At 42.1% G+C, this 20,474-nt stretch overlaps 4 protein-coding genes across 4 annotated transcripts; 2 read left to right on the top strand and 2 right to left on the bottom strand.

The window, feature by feature from the left end:
• Positions 1-1,569: 1,569 nt before the first annotated feature.
• On the bottom strand, positions 1,570-2,427 carry LOC117787603 (NADH-quinone oxidoreductase subunit E). Its single transcript, XM_034626170.1, has one exon. The coding sequence runs from the start codon at positions 2,381-2,383 to the stop codon at positions 1,664-1,666; it is 720 nt and encodes a 239-aa protein (XP_034482061.1). The 5' UTR covers positions 2,384-2,427; the 3' UTR covers positions 1,570-1,663.
• A 2,334-nt stretch (positions 2,428-4,761) lies between these two features.
• On the top strand, positions 4,762-6,588 carry LOC117788476. Its single transcript, XM_034627258.1, has 3 exons — positions 4,762-4,866; positions 5,044-5,526; positions 5,674-6,588. Exons 1-3 carry the CDS (start codon positions 4,762-4,764, stop codon positions 6,586-6,588), a joined length of 1,503 nt encoding a protein of 500 aa, XP_034483149.1.
• Positions 6,589-7,570: 982 nt separating this feature from the next.
• Positions 7,571-8,420, top strand: LOC117787476. The gene has a single exon (XM_034626018.1). The coding sequence runs from the start codon at positions 7,597-7,599 to the stop codon at positions 8,179-8,181; it is 585 nt and encodes a 194-aa protein (XP_034481909.1). The 5' UTR covers positions 7,571-7,596; the 3' UTR covers positions 8,182-8,420.
• Positions 8,421-18,247: 9,827 nt separating this feature from the next.
• On the bottom strand, positions 18,248-20,401 carry LOC117788655 (transmembrane protein 209). The gene is made up of 5 exons (XM_034627486.1): positions 20,315-20,401; positions 19,916-20,259; positions 19,245-19,855; positions 18,864-19,193; positions 18,248-18,799 (listed from the first exon to the last, which is right to left on the bottom strand). Exons 1-5 carry the CDS (start codon positions 20,335-20,337, stop codon positions 18,437-18,439), a joined length of 1,671 nt encoding a protein of 556 aa, XP_034483377.1. The 5' UTR covers positions 20,338-20,401; the 3' UTR covers positions 18,248-18,436.
• Positions 20,402-20,474: the final 73 nt, after the last annotated feature.

Here is a 20,474-nt window from a genome sequence, read left to right as displayed (position 1 = left end):
TGGGACCGCGACAATAGGACACTTAAAATAGAGGAGGGAGGTGTAGGGTGAACGGTGAACGGTGGGACATTGGACGTGAACAGTTGACAGTGGGCGGGAGGCGAGAGGCGTGTCATGCTGCCAAAACTGTTGCTGCTGTTGCTGATGGCCATTGAAGTGGCAAACAAAAGTGACAAACAGATTTATTAAAACTGCAAATCTGCATTGTTCGAGTCGAGTTGTTTGTCTAACAGCAAACCACAAAATGCAACGGAAACAATTCCTAAAGTTTATAATAATTAATTGAGCGACTTTGAGATATCCTAGAATGGGCTAGAGACTTAATATGTAGTTAAATACAAATTTTTATTACAAATTAACTAAAAATACTTTAAATAAAATCAACAATCTATGCATTAAGGTAAGTAGTTTAATAAAAATATTCAATTCAAATATATATTTTAATGTTTCACTTTAGCTAGGCAGTCAGACTTTAAAAAAATCGCTTGAAAGTAACGTACATCTTCAATAAATTAACCAGAAAAAATAAAAAGAATATTTATCCAATAATTTTTGATATTTTTGCTAAACATCTTTTTCCCGCAAATATAAAAGAATTTTACTCATTTTGTGGAAATATTGTACCCACTCAGATTACTTTGGAAAATGTTTTTATTTCAGCTTAAAGAGAGCATTAAAAATAGAAAAAATCATTGAAAATCTGATTTTTATAATAAAATGCACAATATTCTTTTTCTGAATTCATTTTCAAAAGAGATAATAATAAATGTTATACCGAGAACATAAAAATGATGTTCGTCAGAAATTTTATAAAATCTGCTAAAATCTGATTCGTTTATCTTAATGAACTTTATAGAAAAAAAATACTAAAAATAAAATCGTAAAGCGTGTTTCGATATCCTGTTTTTTTTATCTATTGAGATTTGATTTCAGTTATTTGGAAATAAACGATATGGTGCAATAAAACAATGCTGACCTATTGTTAGGGTTGTGGTACGAGGAACAACAGAAACTTGTTATGCGCTTCTGGGGGCGTGCAACAATTAAAACTATTTTGGCCAAAACAATATCGACGCTGTTGCTATCGCAGTTGTTGCCATTTGTTGTTGTGGCAGTTGCTGTTGTTGCATGTTGTTGGCTGGCAACATTTCATTAGAATGCCGAAGGGGTCGGCCCCGAGGTCAAACCACAGCGTGCAATGCGAAGCGAGGGAGACAAGACAAAAGCTGATTACTTGCTGCAATGGCTGACAGGACATGGCATAGGGCAGACAGCAGTCGGCAGTCGGCAGGCAGGAGACACTAGGCCAGGCCAGGGCCAGGACAGGATCTGGACTTGGACTCGGGCGTTGTTTCGCGCTTGATTCGCCATGGCTGCCATTTGTGTTTGTTGTTTATTTAGCCGGCGCTTCGAAATTGCAAAGCATGTCCTTTGCAAGGGATAAACTCGACACAACAATGCAATGAGCAAAATGAGGAGCAGCAACAGCAGCAGGAGCAGGACGATAGCAAGCTTAGCTTAACACAACAGCTGCTGGCAACAGGAGCATTATAATATGTACACTCGCACTTTAATGCTCATTGCTGCCACAAGGACTCTACGTTTATTGACCTAAAATCAAAATGCACCCATCGTGATGCAGAATACAGAATACTGGACGACTTCAACATGGCTTGTTCTTGTTCTTGCAGATATCTTGCATGCCATATCCAGCTGGAGGTGGCTCACTTAGCAGAGTGGTGGGTCCCGTTTGCGGCTCAGAGGAGAAACGACCGCTACGTGGACCAGCTGGTGGCACAACATCCGCCTTCAAGTCGCTGAGAATCTGCTCCAAGTCGGGCACAGTGAGATCCTCGTAGATGTCATCGTTCACAACCAAAACAGGCGCATTGACACAGGCGCCTTTGCAACAACCTGTGGTCAAGGTGAACTGCATGTCCTTGGAAGTCTCGCCCTCCTTCAGCTGCAATATCTGTTTACAGGCATTCAGGACGACATCGCTGCCACGTAGAAAGCAAGGTGTCGAGTTGCACACGGTTAAATGAAACTTGCCAGTGGGTCGCAGATTGAACATGGTATAGTAATTGGCCACATCCCATGCCTCAAAGGGCTCGATCTTTAACATGTTTGCCACAGCCGTGATGGCCGTGATCGGCAGCCATCCATGTTGGCGTTGGGCCAAGTCCAGCAGTGGCAGCAGAGCTCCTCGCTGCTCCTTCTCCCCCACATTGCCGAGTATTGTCTGGGCCCGACACAAGTTCTCCTCGGTGAACTCGAACTTCAGCTTGTCGTACATGTTTTTCGCATCGAGCTTGAAGCGAGTTGGCGGCGTCTGCAGGACACGGCAAGGCAGCTGGAGTAGACCCTTAACAATGCCATACATCTTGTAATAAGTTAAGAAAAATTCAATTCAATATTCGTAGATGTGTATGAGTGTGTGTTTGCTTGTACTTGTGGAATGAGAGAAATACGTTGGAAGTTTTTCCGCTTGCTTGCTGTAGTTTTATATTACAATTTGATATTGAAATTGTCAACGCTTTGTTCCCATTACACTCGTCTCTGTGTGGCAAGCGCAATCAAATTAGCGTCACGGTATGCATGGAGGCGGATGGAGGAGTAGAGTAGAGTAGAGTGGAGTAGAGTATAGTAGGAAGGATGCCTGCCATGGCAACAATCGTCATTTGATGCGTCTGGCGCCAATAACTAACTGGCACAATATGTCAATCAGTACCCGATCGACTGCTGCTTTTATTGGATGCCCAAGCTACGGGCTCCCCAACGTGCTGAAAATTGCTCAAATTGTTCAAATTGCATGCCCCGCCTAATTGGCAATATAGAGGGCCAAAGCGAGTGCCACAGCTAGAAACAGAGACGGAGACCGGGGCAGGGAAAGGGGGGGCCGAAACAGGAGCAAAGGGAATTTGGAGGCCAACTCTGGAACACAGCCTCTCCACGGGCCACTCACACACACACTCACTCACTCACACACTCATTCACACACTCACTCAATTGGGGCGCGTGTCGCAGTCAATCACTTTGATGGGGCGCCATTGTTATCAACACCTGTCCTGACTCTTATTTTTACTTCCACATTCAGCAGTTGCCACTTGTCAGAATTTTTACAGCTATTAATGTGTTCGCTCTCTGCCGCCCACCTATAAAGTAATATCTCGTAAAACGCGTTACATACATTTAGACACATATATTCTTTCTGTCTGTATATTTTGTAATTCAGCAAAGTGTCTAATAAAATTTTGCCATAAGCGTTCATCGATAATGGCTATTAAAAATGCCATTGATTGCAGATCACAGGGGTTAACATTATATGCACATTTCACCCACAAATAACCAAAGATAATAAAGATAAACGGCTAAGATAATAAACAAATATAACTAAAAATTCCACTCTTATGACATTTATCCATCGAGTCTAGAATTTATTTAGCAATTCTTATTAGCTTTATTTACAAGAACTAGCGTTCCAAATTTGGATGCTGTAGCTCTTGTAGTCATTATAAATGATATAAAGACAATATAATTAAATCGACTTCGCTATGAACACTCACTAAGTCTACATACATCAAAAGAAAAAAGATATGGATTTTAATTGACAGTAAATCAACAATATATTAAGTTTATCAAAACTTAACCGATTCTAATTAACATTGTTATTCTGTTCATTGTTTGCCCTCTTACTTAATTCTGCAACAAAATTTTGCTCATTTAGAATGTTACAATTTTTTTCCAAAATTTGTTATTTTTTTTCATACATATTTTCATTGTTTGTTCATAACTTAACCGATTTTGATGAATTATTAAAACTCTTAATTAGTTCTGCTTCTAAATTTTATTTATTTGAGTTATTTTAAATATTTTGAAAATATCCAAGTGTTTTCAAACCCCTTTCAATTTGTTAGCAATCTCTACATGTCGGCTCTTAATATCTTGGCATTTTTGAACATTTACTTGTAGTTTTAGGCATATACAAAATATGCTGACCTCAGAACCATAACCATGGCTGTAACTTCAATTGGCCACTAAGCACTTTCCAAAGTCTTTTGCATTTCAGAGCCAGTTCACATAATTCACGTTGTGATAGTCGTGTTCTCAGTCTCATTTTCGTTTTCGCTTTCGCATTGCTCCCCGCCCGAAATAAGGTTGTTGTTCTTGTTGTTGTTGTTGTTACTTCTGGTTAGGGCCAAGTTTGTTGCCGTGCAAGTTAGGCAGCAGTTTTTGGCTGTTGTGCTCAAAACGTAATTAAGTGCTTTACAAGTTGTTAAATGTAAGTTGGAGAATTTGTCATAACAGTAAACGTTGATGATGTACTAAGCACTAATAAATTTTACTTTTAAAAGAAAACTACAAGCAAATAAGACCCACGAAAAAGGGAAAAGAACAACCCAGAAATCAAGTACAAGTACGAATTTAACTCAAATGGGTTCAAGAGGGGCGAGACCAGCAGACCAACAAGCTCAACAAGTTGCCAAGTTCTTTAGGCAACTAACTGACTGTCGACTGACGACTGACGACTGACGACTCACGCAGTCGACAGACGACTGTCGACCGAGCTGATGAAGTGGCAATGGCCAGAAGGAAACGTCAGTTGAAGTTCGCAAGTCGAGCACAAAAGTTGAAATTAAATCAAACATAAAACTGAGTCGAAGAATTACCCTGACCCTAACCCTAAACAAGCGCGACTGACGACTGACGACTGACGACAGACGAGTGGAGTCCTTGTCCAGTCGTCCAAAATGAAGTGAAATGGGGCAAAGACGAAATGCCGAAAGTGTTAGGAACTTTGTTATATTTTTGTTGATTTTACAAAACTGCGGCCAGGCACGCACCCAGCTGGAGATCGAGCTGAATCCGGAGCAGGAGTTGGAGCTGCAGCTGCAGCAGAGGCGTGATGGATTAGCAAAGTTTGAGTTTAGCGGCAAGCAGCTAGAGAAGGACGAAGGACGTGGGAGCATTGTCCCTGCAGCTCCCCTAAATGTTTTTAATTTTGCAAAAATTGTTGAAACTTTCCATGCGCAACTCATGCAGACCGCAGCTGACGCGGAACGTGGACCTGACCATGAAAGTGGGACCGAAAGTGGGCGTGGCCTTCGGAATCCGCAAGCTCAGATGATGTGGCAGACACAGTCGGCAGGAGATGAAGAAGTAGTGTTGGTTACATCGCCGAAGCCCCTTCGCGTGGTCGAGCAACTGCATCAGGATTTGGCAAAGAAGCGTAAACATACGAGCACAGTGAAGCCTTTCAATATACTACAACAATTGGTCACGGAACAGGCTGAACAGTTGCGTCAGAAGCGGACAAATGTGAGTTTCAACATATTGGAAGCACTTCAAATGGAGCAGGACAAGTGGGAGAGACAGACGACCACAGTGAAGCCCTTCCGTGTGGTCCAGCAACTGCAACAGGAATTGGAGGAGCTACAAAAACACACGACTACAGTGAAGCCCTTCAGCGTGCTCGAACACTTGGCCCTGCAACAGGCGGAGGAATTGCGAAAGAAGACATCAAATGTCAGCTTCAATTTATTTGAGGCACTTCACGTGGAGCAGGAGAAGTTGCTGAAGCAAACAAGCACAGTGAAACCCTTTGATTTGGCTGCCCAGCTGAATCAAGAGCTGGAGAAGCACGAAGAGGGGCAGGAGGAGGAGGAGGAGGAGGAGGAAGAGGCGTTTGAGGTACTACAGCCAGTGGCAGAGCCGCTGGAGGAGCACAAGGCGGTGCCGGCGGAGTCGACACGAGCCAAGGACAGTCAGAAGCGCAAACGCAAGAGGATTCGGCGTCGACGTAAGCGCAAACGTAAGAGGGGAAAACGGAAGAGGAAAAGAACTCGCAAGAAGCGAAAAAAGAAGCGTAAGAAGCGCAAGAAGAAGAAAGGTGACAAAGACAAGAAGAAGAAGAGAAAGAAAAGACGAAAGAAGCCAACTCAAGAAATGGGAATAATTGGTCAGCAGGCGCATCTAATCTACGCCAATCCCACCAAGCAGCCTTATCACTCCCACAACTATCCATATCCGCATCCGCAACAACCCCAAGTGATACAGATCGTAACCACCAAACGTCCGACAACTCCTGCAGCTCCATTCAGCAAGATCAAGTATCTTTTGCGGCACAACAACCTCTTCAAGAAGAAGAAGAAGGAGTGGTTCAATCATGTGGGTCACGTCTTATATCCATTTGTGAAATTCGTTGCCTTCTTCACCATCCTCAATCCCTTCACATTGGGCGTCTTCCTCTTCACGTTGATCTCGCCAGCCGTCTTCGGTTTTCTGGGATTTGTCGCATTGAGTGTTTTGGTGAAACCTTTTCTGCATCTGGTCTTCGGTGTCAAAGATACAGTGGGTGCCATCGATAGGAAGCGTTATTTGGCTAACAAGCGGGCCGAGCAACTGAAGCTGAATCTGCGTCCAGTGACGATTCATAAGCATTACTACCAACAGAAGCCTCTCCACTCTACACCTCCTCATCGCTATCGTCCTGTTGCGAATTGGCGAAGACAGACAGCTTCACGTTCTCCGGAACGACGCCACAATCCCTTGCTGCCAGCAGATCGAGCAGCCCTTGCGCATCTCTGATAATATGAAAAATAAATAATTTAAGATACTCCCTCGATCTTCATAATATAGTAAAAGGCATTTCATTTCTAAATAAGTTTGGTCAAAATAACTTTAGTTTAAGATTGATAATAAATCAAAAGAAACAACTAAAATATTTAAAATAATTCTAGTTTTCGCTTAATTATACCCTAAGCCCATTAAAAATGTGCAAAAAAGGGTATAATGTGTTTGGAAGAATGTTTGTAACAGGCAGAAGGGGCGTGGCAGACCCCCCAAAGTATATATATTCTTGATCAGGATCAACAGTCGTCTGTCTGTTCGTCTGTCTGTCCGTCTGTCTGTTCGTCTGTCTGTCCGTCTGTCTGTTTGTCTGTCTGTCCGTCTGCTTGAACGCGTCGATCTCAGAAACCATAAAAGCTAGAGACTTAAAACTTGGTAAGTAGATTCCTGGATACCGTATGCAGATAGTATGTTTTTTTTTTTTGGATCGGGCTTCTATATCATATGGCTGCCATAGAAACGATAGATCGAAAATGAAGTTTTAATATGAGATATCCCGACCAATCTGACACAATATACATCTGGGCTGGTATTATACATCATGACCAAATTTGGCTCCAATCGTACCACTATATCATATAGCTGCCATAGAGACGCGCAGTCGAAAATCAAGTTTTAGTATGAACATTTTTTTTTTTTTTGAGATATTTTAACCAAACTCATAGAGTATGCATTTAAGTTGCTGTTAGTTATTCTGACCAAATTTGGTACAGATCGGTTACCCATATCATATAGCTGCCATAGGAACATTCGGTCGAAAATCAACTTTTAGTACAGACTACCTGGGCACAGGGTATCATACTGTCGAGTGTGCCCGACTGTAGCCGCCCACTTGTTTTTATTTCTGTTTTAATATAAATTACTTCCATCCCTAAATCTATCTCCCATTCCGAGTTCAGTTCGCTTTTCCAGTCAAAATTCCAAGTCAAAAAGTCAAGCTATCTATCTTTGACATCAAGTGGAAATATGTTTGGGATCCGGCAGCAACTCGTGGTGCAACTGCGTCTGCACTACGATGTCCTGGCTGCAACGGGCCTGCTCTGCATAATCTTCATTGCTATCCTGGACTATGGTCACAGCTGGTACGGCTGCGACTTGATCTGCTGGCGAGAGCAGCTGGAGCTGGTGGAGGATAAGCCCATGGTTGTTATGCTATTTGTAGTGGGGTTTAAGCTAATGCTCATACTGATCCTAACGCTGTTGAGTTACTTGAAAGTCAGACCAACTGTGGAACCACCCATTTCCCATGTGAAGCGTCGCTTTAGTCGTTTCATTGTGATGCGTCTGGTGGCTGCACTTGATGAGTTCCTGCTTGGCAAGAGAGATTTCCATGAACGACACGCTGCCCTCATCGAGGCCATCCATCTCTTTCGCTCCGATGCTCGAAAGCTTTGTGAAAGGATTCCGACAGAACTGGGTTTGCCCATCCAACAGATGCTGTCGGTGGAGGAGCAGGAGGAGAAGAAGTTGTTGAAACGCGGTTACAGGTGCATGCCGCAGCTCAGAGAGACAGACATCTATAGGCTGGTATTAGCCTTGCCCTTGCCTTAGCCACACAGAAGGAGGCGGAGAGGGAGACGCAAGAGGATAGAGAGGGAGAGATAGAGCGAGTGCTGGTAGACCGCAGCAGACAAGCAACAACAATGTTTAACACAAAATTTACGCAACTTTTTAATTAGGTTTAGCAAAGAATCCTTTCTCCTTGCTTTTGTTATGCCCTGTATTATGCCACCTATAGGGTATATTGTGTCAAACGCCATGTGTGCATATAATAAAGTTGTCAATTGAATTAGCAGTTGAAGTTTGCATTCTGCTGGGTATCTATAGCAAAATATATATTTTTAAATTATATATTGATTGATTTTACTTTATTTTCAGCTATTTCTGGTTCCATTCATTTGCTCATTTATTTTATTTTCATCGTTTTAATGAGCTATAAATTTATGTGATAACTTACAGGGTATTTATCAATGAATATATTAATTACTATTGATTTTAGTGTTCACACAGATATAGACTAACTGAATTTCCTGTCAGTTGTTAAACTCATTTTAAACACAAGGTATTTATTATAAGCTGTTGACTGATCTATTGATCTGTTTGCAGTTACCAAGTTGCTGTCGGCCCAATTATGTTGTTTGGCCAATTATTTGTTTGAAATCGCTTTTAAAGTTACGCTCTCTGATTGTTGTTGCTGTTGTTGTTGATGGGCGTTGTTATTTGCCCCGCCTTTTGTTTGACAAATGCAGAGAATACCGAAAGAGAGCCAATATCAATTGAGCTTTTGCAATTTGCCAGCGGATTGTGAGCCATAATGGAATTGCCTTGGGAACGTCATTTTGTATGGCTCAAAACAAGTCGCAAGTGCCATAGAAATGCGGCAGAATATGCAGTACACAGAGCAATACACAGAGCAGAGCAGAGCAGAGAAGAAGTGAACAGAGTGCCAGAGCAGCAGCAAATAGAACGAGTAATAATAAATAAAATTGTAGTCAATTCATAAGGATTTTGCAGCAGAGGCTACATAAGATGGAGGGAAGACAGGCAATGGCAGGCGATAGACGACATGCAAACAACATTCATTCATATTTACCAAGTGACTCCCGCTATGATCCCCACCCACTTCATCTACAACTAAACCTGCAGCTCTCCATTCCATCTCCATTTGCAGCTCCCACTCCATCTCCATCAGCTAGCACAATGTGCGTATAAATAACGGATTTCCTGTTATAAAATATTTGTAACGACATTTTATGTATGCCGATTTATATGTTCCATTGTGCAGCGAGTACTCGTACTCGCACTCATAGTACTCACACTCACACTCACACTCATAGTCATGGTAAGTATGCGAGAATCTCTGGGTGTCGTCGCTATGACAGTCAGGCAGGCACTCTGTCATCTCTGGCAGTTATGGTTGTACAGTGAATCTTTCTAAACGTGAAAAATACCAGAATATCACTTCATTATAAAGATATGGTCGTCCTGTGGCTCTCTGATAAGAGTTGCCGATATTTCAACATACAAAAACGATAATACTCTCCATTATTAATTATAATTTTTTGTTTAGATTTAACTCTTCAATTGACTGCAACATTTTATAAATTTCATTGTTTCTTTACTTTCTGATTAAAGAGAAAAATTAACAGAGTTAAGATACAACAAAAGAAAGTCTCAAAAAAGTAAAAACGATATTCTTGAGATTAATTCATAACTGGGTAAATTTCCTTATACAAAATTCGCAACAAAGAAGTTGTACTGTAAATATGTATACATAATATATAAATCGTATCGATAACGTTTGCGATTATGAAACATCTCTTAGATTGCAGCTGTCAGTCGACATACTGTACAGTCAAGATCGAGGGAGAAATGGACACCACTTACCACTTTCCACTTACCAATTGTCAGGCTGCAGTGGCATTTTCATAAATCACAATCATATGCATGTTAATCTCTATCAAAAGGAGCTGCAGCTCTTGACAGTAACAAAACCTTAAGCATTTCGATGATGACCTGAGGATTCTCTTTTCAGGTGAATCTAAAGAACCTCCTCCTTACATTTGGTTTATTTAGGTTTGAGATTTACCACTTAATATTGAGCACAGTTCTCTCAACTAACGCTTCAAGGTATGCTCCAGGGACTGCTCACTGTCAGAGAAGGCCAAAAGCAGAGACAGAGAGTGGGTCAGAGAGACAGAGAGAGAGAGAGAGAGAGAGATAGTGAGAGAGACAGGAAGGACATGGGATATCAAAGAGCAGAGAGGCGTTGAAGCAGAGCAAATTCAATTCAACTACTGTTGCTTAGACAGTTTGTTGTTGTTTTTGTTTGATAAAAGGACCAAACGGGCTAAGTGTAACGAAGTGGAGAACAGTGGCCCCAACAGTCGGAGCAACAGCAACGGCATCGGCCAAAACCCAAATAATATTAATATGCAAATTGAGTTTTTTAGTTGAGTGATCTAAGCGGATAACTGTGGCCCAGCACAGGGCCAACAGACAGGAAAAGGGACATGGACAGGCCTTTGAATGGAGATGCAGCCTCCAGAGATCGAGGCATAGTCCTTTGAGCACTCTGCTTTATATAACATACATAGATTGGCTGGAGAGGGTGAAGGACATGGCAGCAGCAGCGAATTATGAGTATATCACACATTTTGATTCAAATGCGACTTGCGAATCAATTGAAATCATATTTTATTAAACGTTTACGGGACCATTTCCCACAGCCGCCACGGGCAAACAACAATGCTTGAGCCTTTTGGGCGACTCGGAGCCTCAAATCAATATAAATATTCGTGTGTGTACATACAACATAAATCGGATAAGGATCAGCCAGAGGCAAAAAGGAAGACGCTGGCCCTCCGGACGGGACACCAAAAATACATACAAAAATATTTACAAGAACTTTGCTGCAAAGTAAACCAGCCAAAGGCAACGCATCAAATGCGAGTATAAACACATAAAAAACAGTTTCAAGCATTGAAACGAAGGCGTGGCCGGGTGGATGGGTGTGGGTAAGTGGGTCGGGGGGGAGGACCAAGTTATGAAATTTGCTTTTCTGCATGAAATAAATTCAACAAGAAATTGAAAAAAGAAAAGCGCAGCGCAACCAACGCGCAGATTGAAAGCAAACGGAGAGGCAGACAAACTCGGAAAAACAGCCCGTGCGAATGTGTAGAAACGGCACGATTCAACTTGTCGGAGCGTGCAGAGGGGAGAGGTGGCAACAGAGCGTGTCTGGCAGTGGCTCTGCCAGCGAGTATGTGCGGCAAAAAATGGAAAAGAAAAAAAAAACGGCCCCAAGGATTTGCCAAATGTCACGCAACTCGAAGTAGTCGCTGTCGTTGACGCTGACGCTGACGCTGATGGAGTTGGATTGCGATTGCGATTCCGTTTCAGATTGAGATTCGAATACGAATTCGAATACGATATCGTTAAATTCAAAGCAAATACCGCAAGCAATTGATTTATAATTACGGTCGTGCCGGAAGTGGGCCACTGCCAGAGCCATTTACCGATTTGCTCAATTAGCCAAACATTTGACTGAAACTGAGACCGGCAACGATGCCGAATGTTAAATGGCCCACTGGCAGGTAAGGTAAACAGGAGGGTTGCGGCTGGAGTTGGGGTTGAGGTTGGGCCTGTAACTTGAACAGGGTCTACAACTGAGGCTCTCCTTCCTGTGCGCAGTTTCCGCTTGACATGCTGTGCAATTTCGTTTTTTTAACGTTTTTTTATGCTTTCTTTCAAGTTGCCTTCCACCTGTGGCGCACACGGTGCGTATGAGTGTTCTCAGTCTCCCCTTGTCCCTATCAGCAATATAATTTGCTGGCCTGTCCTTGGCGTTGCCAGAGTTTTTAATGCTTCTTCCACAAAAATCTCCAATGGCCCCCACAGCAAAGTGTATATACCAAGTTTCGAGTCTTTTGCTAAGCATATGCAAATTAGAATATTTGTATGTGGCAGGATAATAAGAGGCAGCCCAAGGCTCAGACCTGATTCTCAGTAGATGCGTCGACGTATGCGGCATAATAAAAACATTTTTGCTTATATTCAGAGGATATACTTTCGGGTCGCTGTCTAGACATAATTTGAAGCAAATTTATAGTGAGATTAAACTAAAATTTTAATAATATACATAGTTATGGTTTGATGTTAAATGATATTAAAAATAATTGCAAAGAAGTATCTTTTAATTATCGATATAATAGACCTAAGGCGTCATTAAAAAACTACATACGAAAAATATTAGACAATATGATCCAGACTCCTTCTTCTTTTTCCCTTGATTCCATGATATTTGAAAGAATTTCTTGAATAACTACTTTTATTAATTTTCTGAAATTATTAAAGTTGATGCAGAGCAGGGCAAAGATATAAATGTTGTTTGTTATAGTCCAGTTAAAATTTATCTTTAAGTCCGAATGTCTATCAGCTAGTTATCAGGAAACTTAACTCGTCGTTGAAAAATTTGAACTAGATCTGTTGTTATTTATTTAAAACAAACCTACGTACCAAATATGAAGTCTTTATATACTTTTTTCTGAGATTTATGTATCCACACAGACAAACAAACAAGGAGAAATCTACTCGGTTATTGATCCTGATCAATAATGTATACTTTAAGGGGTTGTAGTTGCCTCGTCTAGCTGTCTACATTCGTATGGAGTTATTTTAACTTTTTTTCCAATACAAAAACAACATTTCTTTAACATCAGTAAGTCTTAAAGTCACTCAAAGGCAACGGCTAGTTTTCAGTTTGCCTCAGGAATACGATTTCTCAGCTTCTCTAATCCATTGAATAATTAATTCCCATGCTTCACACTCACACACCCAATCGCGAGGTCATATCAACACGCATTGAAGGAAAAATCGAATACGGAGGCCGGAACACGCCTAATCCTGATGTCAGCTCACGCTCGGTTCACCTTTTGCACTCCTCAAGCCGTAGCCTCAAGCATGTCCGTTATTTTGTTTACAAGAAAACATAAATCTCAGTGTTGCGTGGCAGGAGGAGGAGAAGGATGGAGGCGTATACGGTATTTCGGTATGGGCATGTCTGTCTGTATGCGGTCGAAAGGATTGTTAACGGTTGCCGTGTGAAATGAAACATATCATCGCTTCAAGTGCCACACATGTGTGGGATGCCGGATACCGGATACCGGATGCCCAGCCTATGCTCCAAGAGGAGCACGTCTGGGCCGGGCAACCGAAAAAAAATGGCCACCCTGCAGCCTTTGCTGGGTGTTGAGAGGGGGAGGAGGACTTGGAAAAGCTTTGGTCTGTACGCGTCAACTGTAAAATCCTTTTTGACGTGCCATGAAGCAAAGTGGAGGGGTGAGTGCGGGAAGGGATTTTGGGTTTCACATTGACTACGTCTCTAGGTCCGAAGTGGCCATAAAAAATGTGTGCTGCCCCAAGGGCTTGGAGGCGTGGCCGAAGCAGGGGTCAGCTTTAGATGAAGCAATCCAATTATAAAGAATTTTAAACTATGTACCATGAAGAGGACATTTAAAGCGCACACAAGAACCAGGTTATTAGCGCATTAGTATGTGTTCGTGTGTGGCTGTGAGTGTCCGTGTGTGTGTGTGTGTGTGTGTGTGGGCAAGTTATTAAAAAGGAGCAAAGTTGTGAAGGGCCACATCAGTCAAGGGCTCACACAGCTGAGCTCCTTCTCCATTTTCCGCTCGCTTTGTGTATAGAAATTGACGTGAAATTTATACGCTGTGTTTTTCGGGTTGAAAGTTGAAGAAAAAATATAGCAACAATCCATAAAGTAAATGTTGCATTTAAACAAACAAACCAACCAACCAAGCGACAGACAGACAGACAGACCGACAGACAGACCGACAGGCAGCGATGTGACAAACAGTGGAAGCCAAAACTGACAGTGACAACTGGCTGAATGAAAACAGGACTATCAGTAGAAGGACCTCGTCTCGTTGATGATGCCGTCGACGATGACGACGACGACGGCGAAGCGTCCCACTCTCCAAGCTGAGTATGTACGAGTAGTAAAAAAAATTGACATAAGCGGATATGTTACACAGCGCCTTTGTAAAGTTGATAGGATGAGATTCTCTATATGGATGGAGCTATCAGCGAGTGTGTGTGTGTGTAGTGTGTGTGTGTGTGTGTAGATGGTGTGCCATAGGCAGTGGATGTATGCGCAGTGAGCAGATAAATTAATGCGATTTTTCATGCTACATGTTTGAGTTTGATTTATGCAATTATATGTACTCCATCCCATAATATCTGTGTGAGTGTGTGTGTGTAAATCTGATGTACAACTTTTTGTCAAACATGTCTAAAAGCAGTCATTTTTTATATTTGATATAAAGCGGAAATGCTTACAATGTTTCCGGTTTGCTACCTACACGCACAATTGTAGCAAAAAGCAGGTGGGAGAAATAGTCTGGACTTCCCCGAAGTACTTAGGGAGCTCTCGAGGTAATCTTTTCTTGGATATAGGGAGGTAACTTCTTAAGTATCTAGTATATAGAAATTGTAAGAGTGCAAGAATTATATAATAAATTCAATATTATTATTATTGCAGGCTTACGTATACCTTGAAGCAAAGATTACAATGGTAACAAGCAGGTAGAGGGAGAGGGGAGAAATTCCCCGTAGTGCTTAATGCATTCTTGGTAGTTTCTAGAAGATATTTAAGACTCTACTTAAACCAGAAATTGCGAGGAATTAAAATGCAAACTGATGTCGATAACAACAAACTTTGATACAAAAACATTATTATTTTCTTATTATTCCAAGCTTATTTCTGAGTGAAGTTTAAGAGTTTTGAGTTCCCGGCTCTTGAGTTAACTACCAATTTATCGCTGCCAATCTCAAGTCGCTTGCATTTTCTTGGCATCAACGATGTCATCATGTTATTATTACCTCTTCAAGAGTATTAAATTTCCAACAGCTGGCAGCAAGAGCATCAACAAGAGGATCAATATGGAGTCCCAACAAGTCGCAACGAGAATTGGCAGCAACGTTAATTTGTCATGGCATTGGTTGTGGTCAAAACACACACACACACACACTCACACACAGACAATCACATAAAAAGTTACACAACAAGTGATTGTTCTTTTTGTGCTGCTCTTCGTGCGCTCTGTGCTCAAATCAGAACTATGTCCTGGTACCTGTAATCTGGACAACAAATCCGATTAAATGCAAATGCTCCCTGTTCCCCAATCTGCAAACTGGAGTCTCCTCAGGCCATTGGTGGTCCGAAGTGCTTCAGCAACTGGTAGAGCTTAGTTGCGTAAGTTATCAGCATTGGGATTGAAGTCTGAAGTGGCCAACAGCGGTTGCACTGCAGCAATCGTCACTCACGCAAGCATCTAATTTGGAAACGACAAGCACACACACACACACTCACACACTCAGCTGTACAGGTGTGTGGTGTTGGCACTGCAGTAATTCGCATTGGTGGCTTCTAATTATTATTTCAGTAGTCGAGCTTCGAGTATGCTATGGATTTGCATTAGCATCGAGTGCATGCATATGTACTATATATGGAATACTGGTGAGTCAATGCATGGCTTAAAACTCTGCCAAGTAGTTGCCATAAAAACTCATTTCGACCATTAACGGACCGACTGTAACACAAGAGTCGTATTGCCGTTGAGGGCGCGCTTCAAAAGCAAATGATGGCCATTTTCCTAAACCTCCTTTTCATTCTCCTCCTTGTAGCTGTGGCAACTGCCTGGGAAAACTCACAACTGGCTAAGAGAACAAGAGTCTAGCAGCAACAGGGACAAGAGCGGGAACAGAGGGAGGGGCTAAAGCAAGTCGACGACTGCTTAAAGCTGTTCTCGTCTGAAACTACACAAATTGCTTTCGCTTGTTTAAAAAATAAAAAAAAAATAAGAAAACTGCGCCAAATATTTGTTCAACATTTAAGCATCGACATTATCATCATTGTCGCAAGTTTGTTTGGCTTCACATCAGAATTTTATGAAGCGCACAAATATGAGACAGAATCGAGAACAAGAGCCAGGAGGAGAGTAAAGAGAAGCGAGGACCCAGACGATGGTAAAAATAAAAATGCCACTTCCGTTTTATTTGCGCAAAATTAAATAAACCGAAATATGGGCGACCATATTGGCGCATAATAGGGAAAATATTTTGTTCATTAATGTGTCCCCCAAAACGAGAAGTAGATGGAAAACAAGTAAAAATTGTCAATAATACAACTGCTCGACTTGGGGATACTGTAGAAAGTGACTTCTTATGATTACAGGTAAAAGAAAAGAATGCTAAATTATAAAAATTTCAAAAGAAAAGAATATAAATTAAGTTTAATGCAATCGAACACGTTAAAGTTTGGTTTATCTTTCCAAAAATAAATTCGGAGCTAAGAGAAATCATGAATATTAAAAAATGTCCTATTAATTATTGAGAAACTTTTATAACAATTTAAATTCAATAATAAAGTGAAATAAACTAACTTGAATATACAAATATACACATGTTAATGATATAGGACACCAATTCATAAATTTATTTGTATATCTTACACATACAAATGTCAGAACTATTTATACTCGCTGGCAAAGTTTAAGCTACAGGGTATACAAAAGTGGAAAATAAATAAGCAGGAAAAAGGAAAGCCGAAAAGTAAAAGCTTTGCCACTAGCCAGTTTATTGTGTATAAACATTTGCAGGACTAAAGCAGCGCCAGGACATTGTGGTAGAAGAATGGTAGAGGATAAGGATGGGAAGTATAGAAGCCTCACAAAGTGACTGGCGGAATAATATTAGATCGAAGTTTTTGTAAGTCAGCTATAGAAAAGAAGGCCTATTGATGTCCTTTAAAGAACTCGCTCGTATTTGAAGGAGCTTGAAGATAACCCAAAACCATGGGAGCCATCGAGCCGCACTAATCAACACAATTACGGTGCAGTCGAAGGAAAACTTTTCTAATTGGATATGAAGACGCGCACATGCGTTTCTTTAAAAGAATTTCACTCCATGAAGGTCCAAACAATTTGGCAAGAAAATGGCGAGCGACAACAGCAGCATCAGCATCAGTTCTATAGGCGTCGCTGTCGCTTCAGGGCCCAAACCCAATCCCAATCCCAGTCCCAGTCCCCGTACGCTGAAATGCTTTGACAAATTATTTTTAAGCCAATTTACAACTTGAGAAAAAGTATCAAGAAAACATATCACCCTCCATGACGAAGGGTGTGAGAGGGTGAAAGTCTGTCTGTGTGTGTGTGTGTGTGTGTAGGTAAAGCAAATATAATGCGAGGGATAAAAGTGTAAAGTTGACAACCCAAGCACATTACTCACCCGAGGTGCCAGCAACGACAAGGACTAGAAGAAGGAGAGGGAGGGAGGAGAGCAGGACGAAAACGAAGACGGCTACAGCGACGGCATTAAAATAACCGACCAAGCGATTCAACGTCAAATGAACAAAGAGCTGAAACAGAAACAGCAACCGGAGCAGTGGCTGAAATGAGCATGGCCAAGAAAAATGGTGATGCGGTCTTTGCAAAGCTCGAGAAGGAACCAGCCTTAAGTGTATGCAAGCAGAAGGCAGTCAAGAGTTCATGTTGACGACGGCAACTGTGTGTGTGTGTGTATTCATTCACACTCCTTGCCATCCTGGACTTATCCTTGCACATGATGCCTCTGCCTTTGGCCAGGAAGCAGCATTTTCTTAACGCTTCTGTCAAGCTCGCCAGAATGACGACACCCGTTTGCCGGAAACCATTAATTTTGCCAGTCTCCGAAGTGTGGAACTGCACATGAGCCGATGCACTGTCCAAGAGTCGCGGCCATTGACCAGCTCGATATTGAAAATCATGAAATAACAATTAAAGTACTGCACCTGTACACAGGCCCAGGACCTTGTCCCTCACCATGTAATCCCATGTAGGGATGAGGAGGGGATTGTTCAACTGACTTCGATGACGTTCAAGGCACAAGTTAATTGTTGGCAAAACGCAGACCACAATTACCGCAACGACAACAAGAAGGTGGAGGAGAAGACAGGAGAACGCATGGTGTACGCTGAAAAGTTCACATGACACTTTCGTGATGATGCATTGCGGCCAATAGCGACTGCTGTTTGACCACAAAAACCACGGACAGTTTGATGTTTACAGTTTGTTGTTGTCTTGGCAATTGACTTGATAATTACAATGCATAATTTAATGGCTTAATATCTTGAAGCAACGGGTCAGGCAGGTTATAACAATACAATAAGAAATATATATAATTTAAGAGTAACGGCCATTCGGTTGGCCAAGTCACAAGTCACAAGCTGCTTAATGTGATGCAGCTGCTCTCAGTCTTCGATTACGCACATTATGTTAATGCCGCTCTTGCCCAAATTGACGCCCTCGAGCGCCGATTCCTGGTGTGAGCGCATATAAATCAGAAACTGTATGATAACGTAAAACAAATTGTTTCGATCGTAGGCGCAGTTGTGCAGCTCCTTTTCGCTGATGAAATTAAACTTTGGCTTCAGCTGGTTGTTGGTAATGAGTATGGCGCAGTGAGCCTTGTTATTAACTGCATTTATAATGTCCTTTGTGGAACGTTTCTCCTCGCGAGTAAGAACATACCGCGAGTGGAAGGGTCGTCCGCCGCCTTGAGGAAGTGGCATTAATTGGCTGTCCAAATACACGCAAAACAGATGGAAAAGTATCTAAAATGAAATGCGAAATATGAGTACATGTATTATGCATTAAATGAATGTCTTTAGCACTCACGGCAGCGTCTGTGGGCAGGTGATCTCCCCATTCCTGGCCGTTGTGGGCATTGCCCGAGTTCCAGCGATAGTCGCCAATGCAGGAGCCTTGTGAGAGTTCCCTTATGCGCTGTACCAGATACTCCTGATTGTTGAAGGTATCGAGAAAGGGCAGAAGCATGGGTAGCATTGGTGCACAGCTCTGCACGAACTGTTGGTTCTCTGAGATCTTGCGTAGACGCTCCAGGCCCACAGCGCCGATCTTCAAATCGATTAGGCCACGCTGTCGGAACACTTCATCCATATGATCAATCTGTTTGACCAGTCGCTGCAAAATGGTTGTAGATATCCACTAAAAGAATATACAATTAGTAACAAGGCATGAGCCGAATGCACTACATACATATCTGAGATTGCTTAAATATTGCGACAATTTAACCGTGGAGATGCGTTTAATGACCTCAGAGTTGCTGTCCTTGAACTGAACGATGCCAAACTCTTCAATGGATGTTGGTGCATTCTCAGTGGAGGCTACAGGTGCTGGGGCCAGCTGGTAAATGGATCGCTTAAGCATGTAAGCTGCATTGTTGCAGTAGTTCCAGAAAGAGTTGCTCGAATCCATGTTTTGTACATTCGATGCATCCGCCAATTCGGCATAGCTGCGTTCGCGTTCTCGCTCTGCTCTCCTCATCAGCGCCGGCAGCTTGCGCACATCCGTTGGGAAATCGTCGCGGCAAACCTCTGCGTATGGCGACATGTAGGCAGACTCATTGCTCAGGTTGCTGGCATTAAGTGAGTTATTAGCGCCCATGGAAACGTTGTACGATTGATTGTTAAACTGCTGCTGTTGCTGGGGAGTGCGTGTTGGACTGGGACTGCGGCGTGGCGACTGTGTGCCCCAGCGGCTGTCCTCAAAGGAAGAGTGCCAATTGATGATGGGCCCGCTATCATTATCATCGGAGTCCAGTTCGTAAGAGCGCGGCTTTGGCGTTTTACTAAGAGTTCTCAAATTATCTAAAATTAGATTAAATATGATAATGACATTGTTACATGCTACTCCAGAGCATAGTTTACCAGTAGTTTCATCCAGCAGACACCGTTGCAGCTCAGTTACGGAAACTGGACCACTGTCCACCATTAGCCACCAAATGTACTTGCCAATGCAGGCGACCGCACTCAGAAAAATAAGCACGCCAACTGTGTACTCGGCCTGGTACCAAAGCGAATTATCACTAATGCACGCTTGGCATATATCAAAAGCCAGCACCGCCAATAGAACTATGTTTATAAAGCCCCATTTCAAATAGTTTCTGGCCTCTGCACGCCGTCGACGAAGCTCGAGACTTCCCTGCACATTGACACGAGACAGCGACGACTTTTGTCTGTGCTGCAAGTTGGGGCTACGATAATGTGGCGAGCTGCAATAAAACTACTTAAGAAACCATGGACATGTTACTAAGTTATCATATTTACCAGTTATTCCCTGAGAAATGCATGCTTCTGTGCAATTATTACAGCTATTTACAATGCAGTTTTCTAAAGTAATGCCGCAAATTGGCGGAATTTAGCAGTGTGTACACATTATACAAAATTAACAAATTCTAATATTTTGCGATGTATCGATAAAAGTATT

The sequence above is a fragment of the Drosophila innubila genome (genome assembly GCF_004354385.1).
Source record: "Drosophila innubila isolate TH190305 chromosome 3L unlocalized genomic scaffold, UK_Dinn_1.0 0_D_3L, whole genome shotgun sequence".
Classification (NCBI taxonomy): domain Eukaryota; kingdom Metazoa; phylum Arthropoda; class Insecta; order Diptera; family Drosophilidae; genus Drosophila; species Drosophila innubila.
Note: the sequence above shows the minus strand (reverse complement) of the source record. Positions and strands in the feature narration are given on the sequence as shown.

What these genes read in the sequence shown, in the direction of transcription:
- LOC117787603 (XM_034626170.1), bottom strand. Translation starts at nt 2,383, where the DNA reads ATGTATGGCATTGTTAAGGGTCTACTCCAGCTGCCTTGCCGTGTCCTG.
- LOC117788476 (XM_034627258.1), top strand. Translation starts at nt 4,762, where the DNA reads ATGGGGCAAAGACGAAATGCCGAAAGTGTTAGGAACTTTGTTATATTT. An exon ending in AGCTGGAGATCGAGCTGAAT is followed by an intron (nt 4,867 to 5,043) that starts CCGGAGCAGGAG and finishes CAACTCATGCAG; the next exon opens with ACCGCAGCTGACGCGGAACG. An exon ending in TGCGAAAGAAGACATCAAAT is followed by an intron (nt 5,527 to 5,673) that starts GTCAGCTTCAAT and finishes GAGGAGGAGGAG; the next exon opens with GAGGAAGAGGCGTTTGAGGT.
- LOC117787476 (XM_034626018.1), top strand. Translation starts at nt 7,597, where the DNA reads ATGTTTGGGATCCGGCAGCAACTCGTGGTGCAACTGCGTCTGCACTAC.
- LOC117788655 (XM_034627486.1), bottom strand. Translation starts at nt 20,337, where the DNA reads ATGCATTTCTCAGGGAATAACTG. An exon ending in CATTTCTCAGGGAATAACTG is followed by an intron (nt 20,260 to 20,314) that starts GTAAATATGATA and finishes GTTTTATTGCAG; the next exon opens with CTCGCCACATTATCGTAGCC. An exon ending in ATTTAAGCAATCTCAGATAT is followed by an intron (nt 19,194 to 19,244) that starts GTATGTAGTGCA and finishes ATATTCTTTTAG; the next exon opens with TGGATATCTACAACCATTTT.